We start from the raw sequence: 17,394 nt of genomic DNA, 5'->3' as shown, positions 1-17,394 counted from the left end.
AAAACCAAAAACGGTTGCATTCTAGGTAGGCACGAGATACATTGATGATTGGCAAAACAAATTTGGTACACGTTGTAAAGTCAAAAAAGAAACATGGGAGCCTTCAAAAAGTGTTATTTGAAAACAGGAGTAGCACATATGGAAGTGGAGCAAACATAAGGCTCTCTGAGGAAATAACAAGAATAAAGGATAAGCTAATTCAATTTAAGTTAAATGGCACAAACCCAATGGTTTTCTAAAAAAATTACGTATAATCTGTAACGTTTTTAACCACCTTTCTCGCACCTATTGTCCTTATAATCAATCATACGCTTCTTTACTCAAAACATAGAACAATTGAATACCCTTTGGTAACCCAGAGGTCTACTTTGCAGCAACTGAAATATTATGAAATTTGACCGAATTTAATATAACCCACGTCATTAAATTTTTTTTTTTAAAATATAGAGCTCGTCGCACAGACACACAGGCGAGGTAGCACGTTTAACGTATTAAACTTGATTCAAGCACCGAACAGCAACTTAACCGACAATTTAAATCTGACAATAGAAAATATTACATTTAAAACTTCATCGCTGATTAAAAAAATGGCTTTCATAAAATATACAACAATGTAAGAACAGATTTTCGCCCTGTTTTCACACAAGTTTGATGGTCGAGAAGAAAAGCTTAAGAACCGATTAAGGGTGTGCGTTAAAATTAAGCAAGCACAAACATTCACCGCGGTTTCTCCAGTTGAACAGAAAGCAAACATGTGTTCATGCAATCGAGGCACAAAATGGACATGAGTGGATTCAATACATGGATCCCAGATCAGTAAACCTTGTCTTTAGAAGTATCACCAAAAACAGAAGAAAATAAGCTAGACTAAGATTCAGTTGAAGAAACATCAACATATTTCTCAACATTTGAAAAATCATAGCCGATTCACCTGGTCAGACCTTAGAAAACAACAACCGCCTCCAAAGAAATGGTGTGTATCTCACTCAACCACCAACCTTATCAGAATATATGAGTCATACAGAAAGGGTTACTAATAACTCTTAATAAATTAGGCAATCGACTACTGAGTCTTTAAACACAGTCATCTATCGATTGCTGTACTGCCAGACCTACACAAGCACTTGCATTAACTCTGTTAACACATGAGCGGTTTAGAAAACATGCAAGCTCCCCTATTCAGGGAAAAAATGAACACCGAAGAAAAACAAACCATTTTCTGTCAAGCTAGTAAATCTGCAAGATTCTTGAAATTTTAGAATATTTTTTATTAAGGCCGTAGAGCCTCAAACAGAGAGAAAAAGCAGTCACTGCAGAAGAACATATACGTACCAGTTTCTTGCTTGAAAAAACAGTTTCCAGATATGTACAGAAACTAACATGGAAAATGCAAAACGGGAGGAAAAAGATTTTACCCCATCTACTAGGCCAGCAGAATACACTCGATCTATGAAATCTTAACACCACATCAACAGAAAATATCGTAAATTAGGCTCGTTATTATATCTTGTAATTATGACATTCTTTCTCAACAGTCTGAAAATAAGAGTAATGAGTTCACTTAAAACAGTTTTCTGGAACTAAAAATGAGTTCGACTAAAACAAAATTTACTGCAAATTTTTCAAAGATTTTCATAGAGCACGAAATTTGATTCGACACTGGCATACCATCAAAGAACAAAACACAATAACCATCAGGTCAAAAGGAAGAAAAAAAATCAACAGAAGAAAGATCAAGGCGTGCAATATTTGTTATACCCATTCTGCATAAGACTGGCGAGATTCTAGTTTTCTACGTAATTCAAACTTCTGATAAGATTGGTGGCTGTTTTCAATGTATTAACTCCACGGAGGCGGCTTTTAGTTGTTCCAGGACTCACCAGGTAAACCAGAACTACCAACTTCAAAATTACAGAAACAAGATGCCCTAGATGTACTGTAATTATAGTAATGTAAAATAACTTGCTACTAAAGAAAGAAATCTGAAAGCATGGCATTAGTACTCAAACCAGCCACCCTGAAAATAATGGAAAAGAAGAATGACGATTAGGGACAGAAGTGAGTGAAAGAAAGCGAGAATAAAAACATCTGAGGTGATAAAATTTTTCCAGAATAAAGAGCGTAGAAATTTGAAATAAGAAAATATATAAGCAATGTCTTACAGTTTTTCAAAAACAATAGTTTCTTCAGGTTCCTACACCAGCCTCGCCTGTAATAAATGCCCCCTAAAAATTTTTGCAAATAGCACAAAGTAGGAACAGACCAAGAATTAGAATAAAAGTAAAATAATTGCTAGATGCTGGAAATTTTGAATCTTACCTCCTCAATGTCCTTTTCACCCTTTTCGCTTGACAATGAACGAGTTTTTTTAGAAAACCTGAGGAAACAGAGGTGGTCTAACCCATCACATAATTGTTCGAAACTCTTTTTATTGATGCAAGAAAGACGCTATAAGTGGAATGACAAGAACCTGATTGCCCTAGCTTTCTTTTTATCTTCGTCCACCGAATCAGGCTTGGAAATGGACCCAAACCTAGCAAGTCGGGCCTTCTTCTTTGCTTCCTCGTCAGCGGAAGCAGTTTGCACAACCCCAAATCTAGGGAAACACAAAATAAGATTTAAACAGAATGGCCCAAAAAACAATATCATAGAACATCAAATAAGAAAAGACAAACCTCTCAGCTCTAGCCTTCCTTTTCAGCTCCTCTGATTTCTTGGGAGAATCTGATCCATTGACCGCAGTACCAGTTCCAAACCTAAATTTGAATTATGCGACCACAAAATTGTTTCACCAAATTAGTAAATTTTATTTGCAATTATATACCGAAGAGATAACTATAAAGGGATAATAGCATAAGCAACACTTTCTGAAAACCAACTCAAAACAGATGATAATAATTTCCTCGAACAACAAATAACAGCAATTCCTACGGAGAAAAACTTAGGGGCAGAACAACAAATGTGTTTAATCATCTCCAAATGAACCTATATTGCTTGGTGAGAAACAGATAAAACAGGAAAGAAAAGTTGAAGTGGAAAGAGAAGATTGATAGCGTAATTTCTAATTTCATTTCAAAATTCTATAAGCATCCATCTTGAAGCTCCTCATACAACCCCTAAGCTAAATCCTGGCACAAAAACGTCCTACACTGCAACACACCGAAAATAAAAAAGAAGTTAACGAGAACGAGAGAACAGAAAACAAAACCTCTCCGCTCGAGTATTTCGCTTCTCCTCTTCAGTAAGCTTGATGGACACTCCGAAGCGCTCAGCGCGCTTCATCTTCTTCTGAATATCCGTAACCGCAGCGCCGTCATTAACGTCGCTCGTTTTCCCATCTACCTCGTCGAACTTACCCGTCGATTTATCAGCGCCTGACTCGGAAGACGTCGCCGTAATGACAGAGGAGGCGTCTTTGGTCGTCGGATCCGAATCCAGGTTCGAAAGGTTTCTAGGGTTTTCGAGTTTAATAGCAGTCGCCGCCGCCATAGCAGGTGTGTGTTCGGAGTATTTCTGTGTAGCGTTAGAACGTTACGTATGCGAATTGAAGCACAAGAAATGGCAGACGATTTCTTCAGGGTTTCGATTTGGTTGCTCTTCGCTTTTATTCTGAAAGTGAACACAGAGAGTCAGACACCGTATCTATATCATAATTAATTAATAATTAAAAAATCGAAAAAAAATATAATTAAAAAATAAAATTTTATTATAATTTCTAAAATTTTAGACAAAAATTTATTGATATTAAAATTTTTAGAAGATGATAGATAGTTATTTATATAATTGTTTTTTATAATAATTATTTATATAAATGTTTTTCATGTTTAATATTTTTTAGTCGTGAACATTGGAATTTGACTAGTATTTTCACCTTTATGGTTTCTAGTTTTACGAGGGTTTGGCTTCTTTTATTTTTTAAGTTTTCTTAAAAAGTTATTCGGGATATTTATAAAAAAATAATTTGTTTAATTAATTAGAAAATTATGTTCTATTTTCGTGAGCAGTTTTCATATTTATCGAATAAATAGTTAATAAATTAAATAACAATTAGGGTGACCATTGTAATTTCGAAGTAGTCATACCAACGTAGTTATTCTAACATTAGTTTTCATTAAAGTGAACTTGGATGCAGAATAATTTTAATTAAAGAATATTGTCTGATTTGATTGATTAAATTTGAGATACGATGATTTATTATATTTTAATAATTGACAATAAATAATTAATATAAATAAAATAAAGACATGAAATATAATATTATAATTTTAATTCAATGAGTTGATTGACGTGATATATATAACTAAAGATTTTATCGTTGTCGATATATAATAATGTAAAAATTTGTGTGAGAAAGTTTCACGGATCGAATTTTATGAGATGAATCTCTTATTTGGATCATATATGAACAACTATTAATTTTTGGCAAAAACTTGTGTGAGACGATCTCACGAGTCATATTTTGTTAGACAAATCTTTTCTTTGGGTCATCCATGAAAAAATATTACTTTTTATTGTGAATATCGGTAGGTTTGACTCGTTTCATAAATAAAGATTCATGATACCGTCTCACAAGAGACATACTTTTAATTTTTATGTTAAGAATATTATTTTTTATTGTGAATGTCGGTAGGGTTGACTTGTCTCACAGATAAAGATTCGTGAGACCATCTCACAAGAGACATACTCATATAATAAATCGCAAAATTGCACTATAAAAATTTGATTTGATATGATTATTAATCTTATACAACCAACCAAACGCAACCTAAAAACACATCTAGCTAAAACCTACAATATTTGATGCCATATTAGATGAACCAGAGGAGTATACTTGATTAAATTATAAAGATGTTGGCACTGTAGTTTGCGAATTCTTTCTAAAAGAGATGCTTCGGGGGCTCGTGGAGCAATATCATTAATTTGATTAGACAACACTGAGTGAATCTGATTCCAAAACCAAAATTTGATAAGTTAAGATATGTTGTTAAATAATTTTTGAGAGCGCTAAATTTTATGACAATAATGGGAAAAATAATATTTTTGATATAAAAAATAATATTTATGAATTCAGTCGAGTCGAAGAGATGTTTCATAAAATTGAGCTGTGAGATGGAATGTTATTTTGATTTTTTAATGTTTTGGAAAGGAATGTATCTTTTATTTTCGAAGCTGCACATTTGTGTATAAAAATATGATCTTAAATCAGATCTAAAGATATTTAACAAGCAAAAATTACCATGGGAATTGACGATTACGCCCCTCCTAACAAAATACCCTGTGGATAACTGGATCCATGGCCGAGCATCGTCGCGGGTTTCCATTTTTATTTCAGCTTGATTACATACAACAAAATCTCAAGCCATGAAACTGGCTTCTACTGTCCACGCCGATGCTATTCGATTTCCATCCATTCTGCTGAAATCTTCCTCGGCTACGAGTGTTCGAATTCGATTCGCTCTTCGCCGCTCGTACCCCTTTTTACCTGGTAATGTTCACCTGCTGCTTGATAGTAGTTGCATATGTAAAGAAATTTTTTTTTTCACGTTTTTTTTTTGTTGTCGAATTCCAGCGGGGTGTGTTTGTGGTCGCAATGTCTCTTATTGTTCCACATTTGTATTCGCAAGGAGAACTGAGCGGGAGCAAGAAGCGTCTGTTCGATGTAAGAGTGCTTAGCAGTTGGATTTTAAAATTTTATCGACTTAATTAATCTGTTCAGGTTGGTTGATTGTGACTTTGTTGATATTGACTTTTGTTTTAGTAGAGTACATGCTTTCAGGGTTACCAGCACAACTAGTTGATTTTAAAATGTCTCGCCGCATGAAAATTTTTTACTTGTTTAAGATTTTTGGCGGCATTTTGGCTTTGATTCGTTATGCAAGGGGTACATAGAGCAATGGCTTCGTTTTTTGGAATAAACCTAGTCAAAAGACTATATAGCTAAAGATTGAATCAATTGTCGAGTATGGAAACAAAACCTGTGGATGGCTTCTAGTGTCTTCTACCGTATAGTAGTATACGCTTCTTGTGAATGGGAATAAAAAAAGGTAGCAATAACTCGAATGATCTTGAAGGTTGAACTTCATTAAATGATAATATGAAAATGTGATGTGCTTTCTGCTGTATACCCCTCTTGTAAATGGATTTCTAGGTGGCAACTCTAAAATGAACATGAAGGCTAAATTACATTAATGAAAATGTGAAAAGTTCTGGCATATCTAAAAGTCATTTGGCCGGTGAATAATTATTGCAGCAAAGGAGATAACAAGATCTCAGCCCCATGATGGAATTGATGGCAACAACAGCTCTTGCAATGATTCCTCTAGTGATAATTCAGGAGAAGTGCCTTTGAGCATGGCAGATTATTCCTCTTCTCTAAGAACAGTGGCCTTATGCGTATGATTTTTCAGATTATAATTCATAATTATTCATATTTGGTTTGAAGTAACCTGAATTAGTATCATTATAGTCAATTGATGTTGTAGGTATTCTCAGCTGTGGTGTTTGGCATTGGTCTGGGTTTCAAAGATGGAGTTAGCAAGGCTTCTGAATTTTTTACTGGGTATGATCATAGACCTACTAGCAAACTGGTTAAAAGGTTTACAAATGCATGCTCTATGCAAATTTCTTCAGCTGGAGCTAACAAAACTTCACCTTTTTCTCGCTTTCTGTTGTGTAATTGAACCAAATATACAAATTTGAAAGTGTTATGTAAAAGATCACACAGTTTGAGAATTCGTTATTGTTATGGCATTTGAAATGTGAAGTGAATATTGACTTTATTAATTAACTTTTTTTTGAAGACTTATCCAGTTTCTGGAGAGTCGAAGAAATTGGGAAACACAGCTATCACTAGTATATTATAAAAAAATTCATGTATATTGTCAGAGTATGTTAGCATTAGTACACCGAACTTAAACTTATAGTGTTATATTTAATCGCCTTAAATGAACCCAATTTCCCATTCCCCCCTTTTGTATCGACTTAAAATGAAACATGAATATGCAATAAAAAAAAAGAGAACAATACATGACACATCAATTTCTTTTTTTATATTCAATGTCTCTGCATGGCGTTATCAAAGGAATGTTACCGTAAATTTGTGTAAAATACTGGTATTGTTTTTAACTGAATTTAAAATGATTATAGGATTTTGTGATAGGTTTATATAATTTAATTGAAGTTGCTGCTCTATACTTATGATTATAGTTTATATATTGTTTGAAGAAATACCATGTGTTGCTAAAGTTGGTATTACACTCTTTAATAAATCGCTAAAAAAACCATATGTACTAGTAGTTTTTTTAGCTAATGCTGGGAATGATTTGGCTTTATTTTGTGTCATCACCATGGTTTGTTAATGTCCATGTGGAACTTTTTTTGCTGGCTTGTTCATGAATGTATATACTGTTTGTTTTCAGGTACCTACTGGAGCAGTCTTTATCTGTGGACAATCTATTCGTATTTGTCTTAGTATTTAACTATTTCAAAGTGCCACTTGATTACCAGGTCTAGTATTACAGTTTCATTCATTTATCAATTCCTATTTTCATTTCCTTTCAAAATAGAGTCATATATACTTTGATAATTTGTAATTTATTTGGTGGAAATCCACTATTTTCTTTGGGGTTAACATCCACAATTTGATCAAGTTTAGAACCGGGTTCTCTCTTATGGTATTGCTGGTGCAATAATCTTCAGATTGTTGTTGATACTTCTTGGTACAGCAACCCTCCAGGTCACTGGCTATACCTTAGTTCATCAACATTGATTTATTCTAAACTTTACATCCTGCAGCTTTCTTTTAAATCATATATTAAAGTTATTGTTTTATGTCATCTCCAGAGATTTGAGGCGGTTAATCTATTGCTGGCAACAATACTATTATACTCGTCGTTTAAGGTGCCATTCTTACCCGTTCACGTGTAATTGTTAGCTCTGCTAGTCTTCAGCTGTATCAATGGAAACTACAGGATTGCTTCCTATTATAATGTCTTGACGGTGAAAAGTGAAATTGATGTTTAAGTTACTTTATCCCCTTGTGCATTCATGAGTAACTAAGCCAGTTCAGACACTCTTATTGAACATATTTTTTAGTCTTATCTTCCTTTTGTCAACAGTCTTCTTGGTGCCTTTTGCTTGATGAAGGTGTAATTCTGACCCTTTTCTGAAATTAAACTTTCCTGTGATCAATTCATGAAGTAACCAGAAATATCTCTAGGATCATTCATTTGTATCTTTATACTGCTAATTGATTGGCATCCTATATTTTTTTTATGTTCTCATGCTAAATTATATCACCATCTATTTCCATTTTTCTTCGATTTTGTAATGTGGTCACTGTTAACTTAGTTTATCTTATATACTTTATTGGTTTGCGATGTATTCTAGTTATTTGCTGAAGAAGATGAAGATACTGATCTCTCAAATAACTTCATTGTAAAGACGTGTCAGAAATTTATTCCTGTAACTTGTAATGTTCTCTCTCTCTCTCTTTCTCCATATGTGTGTGTGTGTGTGTGTGTGACACACATGTGCAAACAGACGCTCATGTGTAACTGCGCATCGACGCCAAATATCATGGAACAGATGGTCTATATCTTTGTGATCATAACAAACCAACCCATAGCTCTACAATTAGGGATGTAAGGCATGAAATGAACCCTGTGATCATTTATTTTTTAGAAGTGGGGACGAAAGAGAGGTCCATGGATAGAGCATGTTATCTATTTCTTGGAACCCGTGTTGTACATCTCTGCAATAATAGTGCAGCATTACCTAAAGAACTAACTTCAAGCTGTGAAGCTTGAAAATTGTTCCAGCGTCAGCAAAGCAATTACTTAGAAGTGGGTGATATGGAGGTGACAGCGATAGGGGTGGAAATATTTTAGCAGAGCAGCTACGCGTGGGTAAGGGAGAGACAGATGTACATAAATGCAGAAGAGTTTAAGGCCTTCAGTGCTTACTAAAGTTTCAAATATATTGGGGATGTGTGTGTGCATACAGAGTAACATATGATTGACAGCTTAATGATCTAATTTAGAAAAACACGAGCTCTGAAAAGCTTTACTGAAGTTCAATATATATTGAATTTGAGTTTAGCCATGCTGTAGCCGAAATTTCTGGCTCATCAACTGGCGATCCCATATTTTTGTCATTTTTCTTCTTCTCATCATGTCACCATCTTATTGTTCCTGTACTTATCATCAATGGCCCATATATGTTTGATTGGAGTTATTTCTTTGTGCCTAAACGAATTTTGCCTTTATATTCGCATCTTGAATCGTGTTGTCTAAGTCTTTGACTTTATTATGTTATTGATTATGATCTTTTATGCTCTCAATTTGCAGCTGATTATGACGGTGATCGATTTATAACTATTCAAGATGACATGTGGAAAGTAAGTTTTCAGATGGCAACAGTTCTGGCTACTCTAAAGTGTCCAAGATTGTGGCATTATTATTTTTATTAAACCATTTTCTGTTGGAGGCTATTCAAGCACAGACTCAAAACTTTTTCTCTGGATGAGTCATACTGCCCTAGAGCGCGTCATTACATTTCTAACAGCTTATGATATAGCATCTTCAGCATCCCATGTTCAAATAGAATTAACTTTGCTTTGATTTGATTTTTAACTTCGTTTCTAACAGGATTCAAACATTTTGGGCAGGCTACTCCTTTACTTCTGACAGTAGCAGTTATTGAACTCAGCGATATTGCATTTGCTGTAGGTCTTTCATTCCTCAGCAACAAGGGGAACATGTGTGAAGCCCCAAGGCTTTATTTCTCTATTTTAACGGGTTTAATATTTGTCGTGTGTCAGGTGGATTCCATACCAGCTGTTTTTGGAGTCACACGGGATCCTTTTATAGTTTATACATCTAACCTCTTTGCCATTCTAGGTACTTTCTTTGCTCTTTATCCTTTAGTATTTTCCATTGTTTTTGTGGTATCTGGTACCTGTTTGCCAGATAACTACTGATTTCAAGATGAATTTATTTCCTTGTACAAGGAACAAATATCATTCGTAACTTTTGTGTTCAAAATCTGGATTATAATAACATGCAAACATCACAATGCTAAATGTATTGTTTTAATTGCTTCTTTAATCTTTGGACATTTGTATTTGACCTTCTTGTCGAACTGAGAATATATAGATGATTTTTTTCCTCGGCCGAAGGTCACCTGGTTTGTTAAGTAAATTTTATATAAAATATAAAGCTCCAGGACTTCGTAGTTCATCTATGATTTGCCAGGATTCTTATACTTCACTTTTCATTCTGTAGGTCTAAGATCGTATTACGTACTCATTTCTGCAAAAATGGCAGAGTTGGAGTATTTGCAAGTAAGATTCTTCCAGCTTGATTTGGTTTCAGCATGAAGCTGTGCAATTGGGAGATTTATATGCAGTTTGTGTTCACAAAGTTTTTGTTTGGCTGCATTGGTTTATGATATGATCAACACAATCTATGTCTGATTGAAGCCAGCTCTAGCTGGAGCTCTAAGTGTTGGCATGTAGTTCACAGGATTAAATTGCAATTCTCTAGGATGTATACCCTGTTTTAGTGCTTCCATATCCTCAAACCCCCAAACTCCATAAATCCTTTTTCTGTTCCCTCCAGCATCACCTCTATAATTCGTGACCATGAAATTTTGTAGCCCCCTTCCTGCTACTTCCAGCTCTTTGGGCCTTGCTCATCCTCTTGCTATCATCAACACACACCAGTTTCCATAACCGGAGCTCATCCTCTTGCTATCATCAACACCCACCATTTTCCATAACCTGTGCGTTTCCTTTCTACATTCCTGCTCTGATTTTGCTAGATCTGATGATAGTTGTTAAAACTAGGCCTGGAATGAGGTTAGCATGAGGAGAAGTAAACAAACAACAAGAATAATGTAGAGAGCAAAGTAACTTTTCCCACTAAGCCAATGCCAGACCTAGTTTATGCTGGTGCAAAGTGAGTGATACTGAAAAGTAAAGAAGCATGTTATTGTTTTCATTCTTAAAATGTGCCTTCTGATGAACTCCAAAAATATCAGGGTGAAAATATTGCTACGTGGACCCTCATTTAAACCACTTGTCATCTTTCCTCCACTATATAGCATCTTACATTGGTGCTCGATCTGGTGAGGTAGGTGCCTGTGTGTTATTATTTCATTTAAATTTGGTCTTGGAAGATGGGAAATAAGTGATTGGTGGGTGTTGATAAACAAGATGATTGAAAAGGTAGTGTGGTAGTCTGCAATCACCGAAGGAGTCCCACTGAGATTGCTTTGTGAAAGCTTTGGTGAAAATCATCAACTCATGCCATAATCTAAAAAGGACAAATTACGAATTAACTTTGATATTTCATTTGCTATATGCTCATTTTTTTGTCTTTGATTCAAAAGATATCAGCCAGCTGCTAGCATTAGAAAAACTAGTATCCCATTTCTCTGCTACTATTTTTAAATATGATTATTTTTCCTCTTCATACTGTTAAGCCATGTGCTAACATCAATCTCCAATCCTGTTGATCAGCCTGCAATTGGTGTTATTCTTGGATTCGTCGGGTGTAAGATGATATTTGATTTCTTTGGTACGTAAAATTGATTGCATTGAGTTTCTTTAACTCGTATATAGCCGCTGTCATAAAAGTTGTAGCCAACATTTCCACATTTGTCATCCAGGTTTCCATATACCCACCGAGGTTGCTCTTGGGTTTGTGGCCACGTCTCTTGGCACAGGTGTGTTGCTCAGTCTACGGAAGAGCTCTGATGAATAATGTGTGAAAGGGTGGATTAAGTGAGAATTCAAACAAAAAAGAGAGCATGTATGTTTATCTTCTTTGCCATTTCTTCGCAAGCCCACTCGCATTTTGTTGCAATGCTGGTTCTTGTAATTTTGATATTGTAGACTATTTGGAGTTCTACAATTACCTCATTGAAGTTGTTTTTGACTCCTGGTTAGAGGGTTTTATGATCTACTTTCTCCTCGTCATGTTATCATAAGAGTGATCTGACGTAGTTTAAATCAAAGAATTTAATTCGAAAGAATTTTAAATTTATTATTTAAATCCTTTGTATTTGTCCGTATCCGTGAAAATTATGTAGATTTGAAATTTCCAATAACCCTTTTAAACGTAAAAATTTAAATTTAAATTACATTCGTATGAAATGATTTTTGATTATTTCATTTCAAATTTACGTAACAAATCATTATTATATATCTTTTTGCTTTAATTTTTAATATTAAAATATTCAAACCAAAGTAAGATTTTGTTTCAGACCGTGTTGGATATCTATAATCAGTTACGAGAATCATGCTCAGACCATGAGTATTTAAGGCCAATTCTATCCTCTCCTGTCACTAAATAATATATATATGTCTAGCATTTAAAAATAACTACAATAATTTATTAGTATTTATAAATGGGTAGAACATATAATTTCTTATAATAATTAAATTTTAAAATATTGATTTTTTACGATTTATATATTCTAGCACAAAAATAAAAATAATAGAAATAAAAAACTCAAACTTCAAACGTAAAAATTTTACTATCAAATAAAAATTTCACGTAATTTTTAAATATAAAATATTAAGTTTTAAAATTTGAGAATAATAATAATAATAATAATATAACACATGTTATATACATGAAACGAAATTAGTTTGGTTGATTTTTGGTTAAAGTAGTGTGAAATGTAATAATAATAATTAAAAAAAAGACATGTGTAAGAAAAAAAATAAAGTGGAGTAAATCTCCTGGAGTAGGATAGAATTGGCCAGTATTTAACTGAATTGGGACGCAAAACCCGTCTGCATGCATCAATAATTCAATTCAACACCTCGTTTAGTTTACTTTGTACGCACCCATCAGAATTCCTACTCGACACGCGTAAGCAGTGACGGAATCAGATACCATTTATTCGAAGTCTGTCGGCCAATGTGGACCCGATAATCTTATATATAAAGGCTACACTGATCCCGTAGGTAGGTATCTTCAGTACCTTTGCTTTTGAACGCGAAGAAAAGCATCAATGGCTGCTCCGTAAGTTCAAATTTTTTTGGGGATTTTTTTTGCCATTGTATGCTCGACTGTTCTGAATTTTCTATCATTTCGATGTAGATCTGGATTATTTTAATTTTACTCGTTTGAGGTGTGGAAGTAATTTTTGTTTGTGAATTTGCAGTGCCGTGTTTGAGGTTCTTCCTCCGACTTTGGATTCGACTTCTGATCCGCCACCTCTCTTTGATGGAACGACTAGGTATTTTTATGCGTGAATTGGATTTTATTGCATGATTACTAATGCTTGTGCGATGATTTTTTTTTAGCAAAATGATTTATCTGACGTCGAGTAATTTGATATTTGTTTTGTTTTCTGAAGGTTGTATATCAACGACATGTGCCCGTATGCTCAGCGTGTGTGGATCGTCAGGAACTACAAGGTCTGCTCTATTAGATTATGTCAGTTTTTGCTGCCATTACCTCTTGTTTCATAAATGGGTAGATTTACGATAATATGTTAAGGAAATCACGTCACGAGTTTCATTTTTTTATTATACTTTCATTTGAATGGTATAGTGGCTTACGTTTATGATGTAAATTTTCATATTTGGGTCAAGTTTCATAATGATACCGGATTGTATTTCGAATTTGAACTATCTGCGCTGAAGCCTTATAACAATAGTCGACAGCGTTTTGGATTTGATCCATTGCTAATTAAATTGCTTTTGTTCTTATGCCCCCAAATTATGTAATGCAGGGTTTACATGATAAAATTAAATTGCTTCCGATTGACCTCCAGAACAGGCCTGCTTGGTACAAGGAGAAAGTGTACCCAGAAAATAAGGTATCCATTCTTGATGGTTCTGGTATTCATTTTTTACTCATATCCGAGTTTATTTTTTATCCCACCATTTTGATATTCGACTATGTGAAATACACTCTTTCTATGTCGCCTAAACTGATTCTTTCGAAGTTAAGAACCCTCCTTTCTCCCCCAAAAAGAGAGAAGGAAAAAGAATTTCAAGCCATGTCAGTATTATGGTTGGCTCCCCACTGTGATAAAATAATCTAAATGCTTGAATGGTTTTTCTTCAAAATCCATGAGAAATAGCTGTGATTATCATCATCCTCAATATTATTGGCATGATAAATTTTGAATAAAAGGATATGAACTACTGTCGGATGGCAATGAACTTATTAGTTAGTCAAGGCATTGGATGCTCCATTGCTTTTAATTTCCTCATATCTCTTTTGTAGGTTCCAGCATTAGAACATAATGGCCAAATCATTGGAGAGAGCCTGGATTTAGTTAAGTACGTCGATAGCAATTTCGAAGGACTGCCTCTGCTACCTGATGTAAGATATGATTTTGAGTTCTCCTTTTCTGAATGTGGTCTTTTCGTTTCCTCCATTGTTTCTTCGTATAAATAGATCTTAATGTGAAATCACTGCAGGATCCGGCCAAACTGAAATTTGGTGAGGAGTTGATAGCCTATAGCGATACATTCACAACAAATTTGTATGCATCACTCAGAGGAGACGCTGTCAAAGAAGCTGGTATTGATGCAGCCTGTCCTTTTTCTTACTCCATAATTCTGTGCGTCATGATATCGATTTGTTCAAAATTTTATGGATAATTTTGCTACACAGCTGCTGAATTTGATTACCTGGAAACTGCCCTTCATAAGTTTGACGACGGGCCATTCTTCCTTGGTCAGTTCAGCCAGGTAATTGATTTTTCATCCAAGGTTCACCTCCTGACCGTTGTTCCTCTGTGAATATAATGAATTGAACCGAAAAAAGAATTGGTTATTCATCCCAAGGTTCAACTCCTGACGTTTGTTCCTCTATGAATATAATGAATTGAACCGAAAAAAGAATCTTAGATTTTTCAGTTCAGCCAGGTAGTTATTTTTCATCCCAACGTTCACCTCCTGACCGTTGTTCCTCTATGAATATAATGAATTGGACCGAAAAATAAGCTGATTTTTTTTTTAAAACTTCTGGAGAGTTGTTTTATAATTTTGAGTTGGTTCTGGTCATGGTTTTTGAAAATTGATGTGATCGGTAATGGTTGATGATGTGTAATGAATGTTAGAAACGTAGTGTAACAAAAGGGTCATAATTTCGTAAAAAGATGTGTCACTTTTAAAAAGACACGCATTTTCCCAAAACATAGAACTATCTTTCATGATAAAGGATTTAGAAATTGCTTCTTCGAAATATTAAAGCAACTGTTGGGGGTTAAAAAACTCACCTTAAAAAAAAACGAGCGAGTCCTTAAACCTCCCTTGGATGGCCTAGTTTCTTTTTCTAAGGTAAAATGTGTGACCCAGTAGTTTACGTGCCACAGGAATAGATCTTTAGCCTGGTATTTGTTATATGTGCAGGTAGATGTTGTGTATGCTCCATTTGTGGAGAGGTTTCACATCATTTTCCAAGAAATATTTAAACACGATATTACGTCAGGCAGGCCAAAACTAGCAGCATGGATTGAGGTATTTGATCCTTTCATTATTTCTTGATAGCAAAAGGTCTTAATGCTTAAACATGCACTGTTTTCTTGGATCTGCTCATGCCTTGAGGTGTTTTAGTAGTTATTATGGAAATAGTAGTTTTCACTTTGAGCAGTTGATTCAGATAGCAAAACAGTGACCGCCTTCTTAAATGTTGTGTTGTTGGATACTTGGATTCTTTTGCTGTTTCACTTGGTGGAGGGGTAAATGTCAGTGTGTAGAGATTAGAATGCCTATTGCTGTTGGAGTTCTATTATTACAGCTAACAATATTTGTGTTATTTTGTTATTAGGATCCAATGCTTTGTCTTTTGCTTTGTTGCAATTGTGAATGCTCAAACCTTTTCAAGAGGCTTCATCTTGTCCACAGTTCCTTTTCCTAATTTAAGCAAATCTTTAGAAATAATAGCCTCTCCAGTGATTTTAACTTTCCTCGCTCCAAATCCTGTATCTGCAAAATTAACTTTATGGTGTGTGTATTGGAGAGTTGGGTCGGGTGATGCAAGCCATATTTGCAATTTCTCAGTGCTCTCATTACGAGGGGGTTTGATGTGGATCTTAGATTATGGCAAATTTAAATAAATTTTTTAAAAGTTGTTATTGAAGTTAGTTTTCGGTGCTGTACTGTTGTCTGTCGGTTTGTCCTATGTCTCTTTCCCTTCTGCGATTGCTATATTGCTGTCTTGTCGTTGTTTACATTCACCCTTTGGTGCAAAGGACGCAGTCTTGTCGTCGTTTACATTCACCCTTTGGTGCAAAGGATAAGATTTTGTGTCCTAATCTCATCCAAAAGTTTTAGCGTTAAAAAATAATTATATTATTCATATCTTCCAATACATTATTCGATATAATAGATCCTGATTATCTCATCCACGAGCCAAACGTAGAGGTAGCCAGTAGCCTAAGAGTTGATTCAGCCCGTTTTGGTTTTCTTGTTGATGAATGCACTTATATATGATTTTGAGCTATGCAACCGATTAAATACCATGTAAGTTATTAGCCTTTGGATCATATAAACTACGTGTACGAATTCTCAGAAATTTCACCTGAACTTTGCACACATTTCACAGTTGACTGCTCATGTCTTCATTTGTCTGAGCGTCTGAATTTCTAGCGTTTGCAAATTTTTGTCCAGGCAATAAATAAGATTGATGCTTACAAGCCAACAAAGTGCAACCGCGAGAAATTCCTGGCATATATAAAAAAACGTTTTCTGGTAACTTGTGTCCCCAACCCGCACAAATTTAATGCTCGTGTTCATTTTTATGTGATAGTCACATTGTTTGATTTACATTTGCATGTGCAGGGTGAAAGCTAAATTGTGATGATGCATACTCTGCTGCCGAAATAATATTTGTTTTAGTGCTTATACCGCTCGGATATGTAACGAGTTGTCAAGACTTTGTTGTATGTTACTGTAAGTGATAATACTGTTGGAAATAAAGCATGTGATGCACCAGGTATGTCCTTGTTCAAATTCACTGCAATATTCATAATAAGAGGTAACGCCCATTACATTATTGAATATTCTTGAAGAAATTCTGCACCAAAAAGTGACTTTTAAGTTTTATCCATAAAAAAGTGAATGCCAAGGTTAAAAACTACTACAAAATGAGTAGACATTTTTTGATAACCAATGGGGATATATTATTTAGATTATAAACCATGTATATGGCGAGAATTTTATAGTGTCCCAGTTTACCTTGATTTAAGGTGTAAAAGAATCTAATTGAGACGAATATGATGAAGATTTGAAGGTTTGAATTATTTTTTCGAGTTCAAGCTTCATTTGAAGTTCGAAAGTATTAAAACGTTTGGATCAAATTCAATTCGAATTAAATCTTGAATTTGACTCGAAATATTTGAACATGTTCTTGAACAATTTAA

General features: G+C 34.6%; 3 protein-coding genes across 3 annotated transcripts; 2 read left to right on the top strand and 1 right to left on the bottom strand.

Annotated features, from left to right (window-relative positions):
• Positions 1 to 757: 757 nt before the first annotated feature.
• Positions 758 to 3,631, bottom strand: LOC140820467 (uncharacterized). Its single transcript, XM_073180761.1, has 6 exons — positions 3,209 to 3,631; positions 2,676 to 2,756; positions 2,471 to 2,596; positions 2,320 to 2,377; positions 2,163 to 2,225; positions 758 to 2,017 (listed from the first exon to the last, which is right to left on the bottom strand). Exons 1-5 carry the CDS (start codon positions 3,487 to 3,489, stop codon positions 2,187 to 2,189), a joined length of 585 nt encoding a protein of 194 aa, XP_073036862.1. The 5' UTR covers positions 3,490 to 3,631; the 3' UTR covers positions 758 to 2,017; positions 2,163 to 2,186.
• Positions 3,632 to 5,257: 1,626 nt separating this feature from the next.
• Positions 5,258 to 12,047, top strand: LOC140820466 (thylakoid membrane protein TERC, chloroplastic-like). Its single transcript, XM_073180758.1, has 14 exons — positions 5,258 to 5,485; positions 5,570 to 5,659; positions 6,251 to 6,393; positions 6,483 to 6,559; positions 7,419 to 7,506; positions 7,655 to 7,735; positions 7,843 to 7,899; positions 8,389 to 8,470; positions 9,348 to 9,397; positions 9,668 to 9,724; positions 9,821 to 9,899; positions 10,284 to 10,342; positions 11,522 to 11,579; positions 11,671 to 12,047. The coding sequence occupies exons 1-14, from the start codon at positions 5,362 to 5,364 to the stop codon at positions 11,763 to 11,765; spliced, it is 1,140 nt and encodes a 379-aa protein (XP_073036859.1). The 5' UTR covers positions 5,258 to 5,361; the 3' UTR covers positions 11,766 to 12,047.
• Positions 12,048 to 12,816: 769 nt separating this feature from the next.
• Positions 12,817 to 17,027, top strand: LOC140820456 (glutathione S-transferase L3-like). The gene is made up of 10 exons (XM_073180741.1): positions 12,817 to 13,034; positions 13,177 to 13,251; positions 13,372 to 13,432; positions 13,750 to 13,836; positions 14,250 to 14,348; positions 14,447 to 14,549; positions 14,643 to 14,719; positions 15,383 to 15,490; positions 16,643 to 16,723; positions 16,814 to 17,027. The coding sequence occupies exons 1-10, from the start codon at positions 13,024 to 13,026 to the stop codon at positions 16,823 to 16,825; spliced, it is 714 nt and encodes a 237-aa protein (XP_073036842.1). The 5' UTR covers positions 12,817 to 13,023; the 3' UTR covers positions 16,826 to 17,027.
• The last annotated feature ends 367 nt before the right edge of the window (positions 17,028 to 17,394 follow it).

The sequence above is a fragment of the Primulina eburnea genome, unplaced genomic scaffold, assembly GCF_022965805.1.
Source record: "Primulina eburnea isolate SZY01 unplaced genomic scaffold, ASM2296580v1 ctg1064_ERROPOS200000, whole genome shotgun sequence".
Taxonomy (NCBI): domain Eukaryota; kingdom Viridiplantae; phylum Streptophyta; class Magnoliopsida; order Lamiales; family Gesneriaceae; genus Primulina; species Primulina eburnea.
This window is presented reverse-complemented; position numbering and strand designations above follow the sequence as displayed.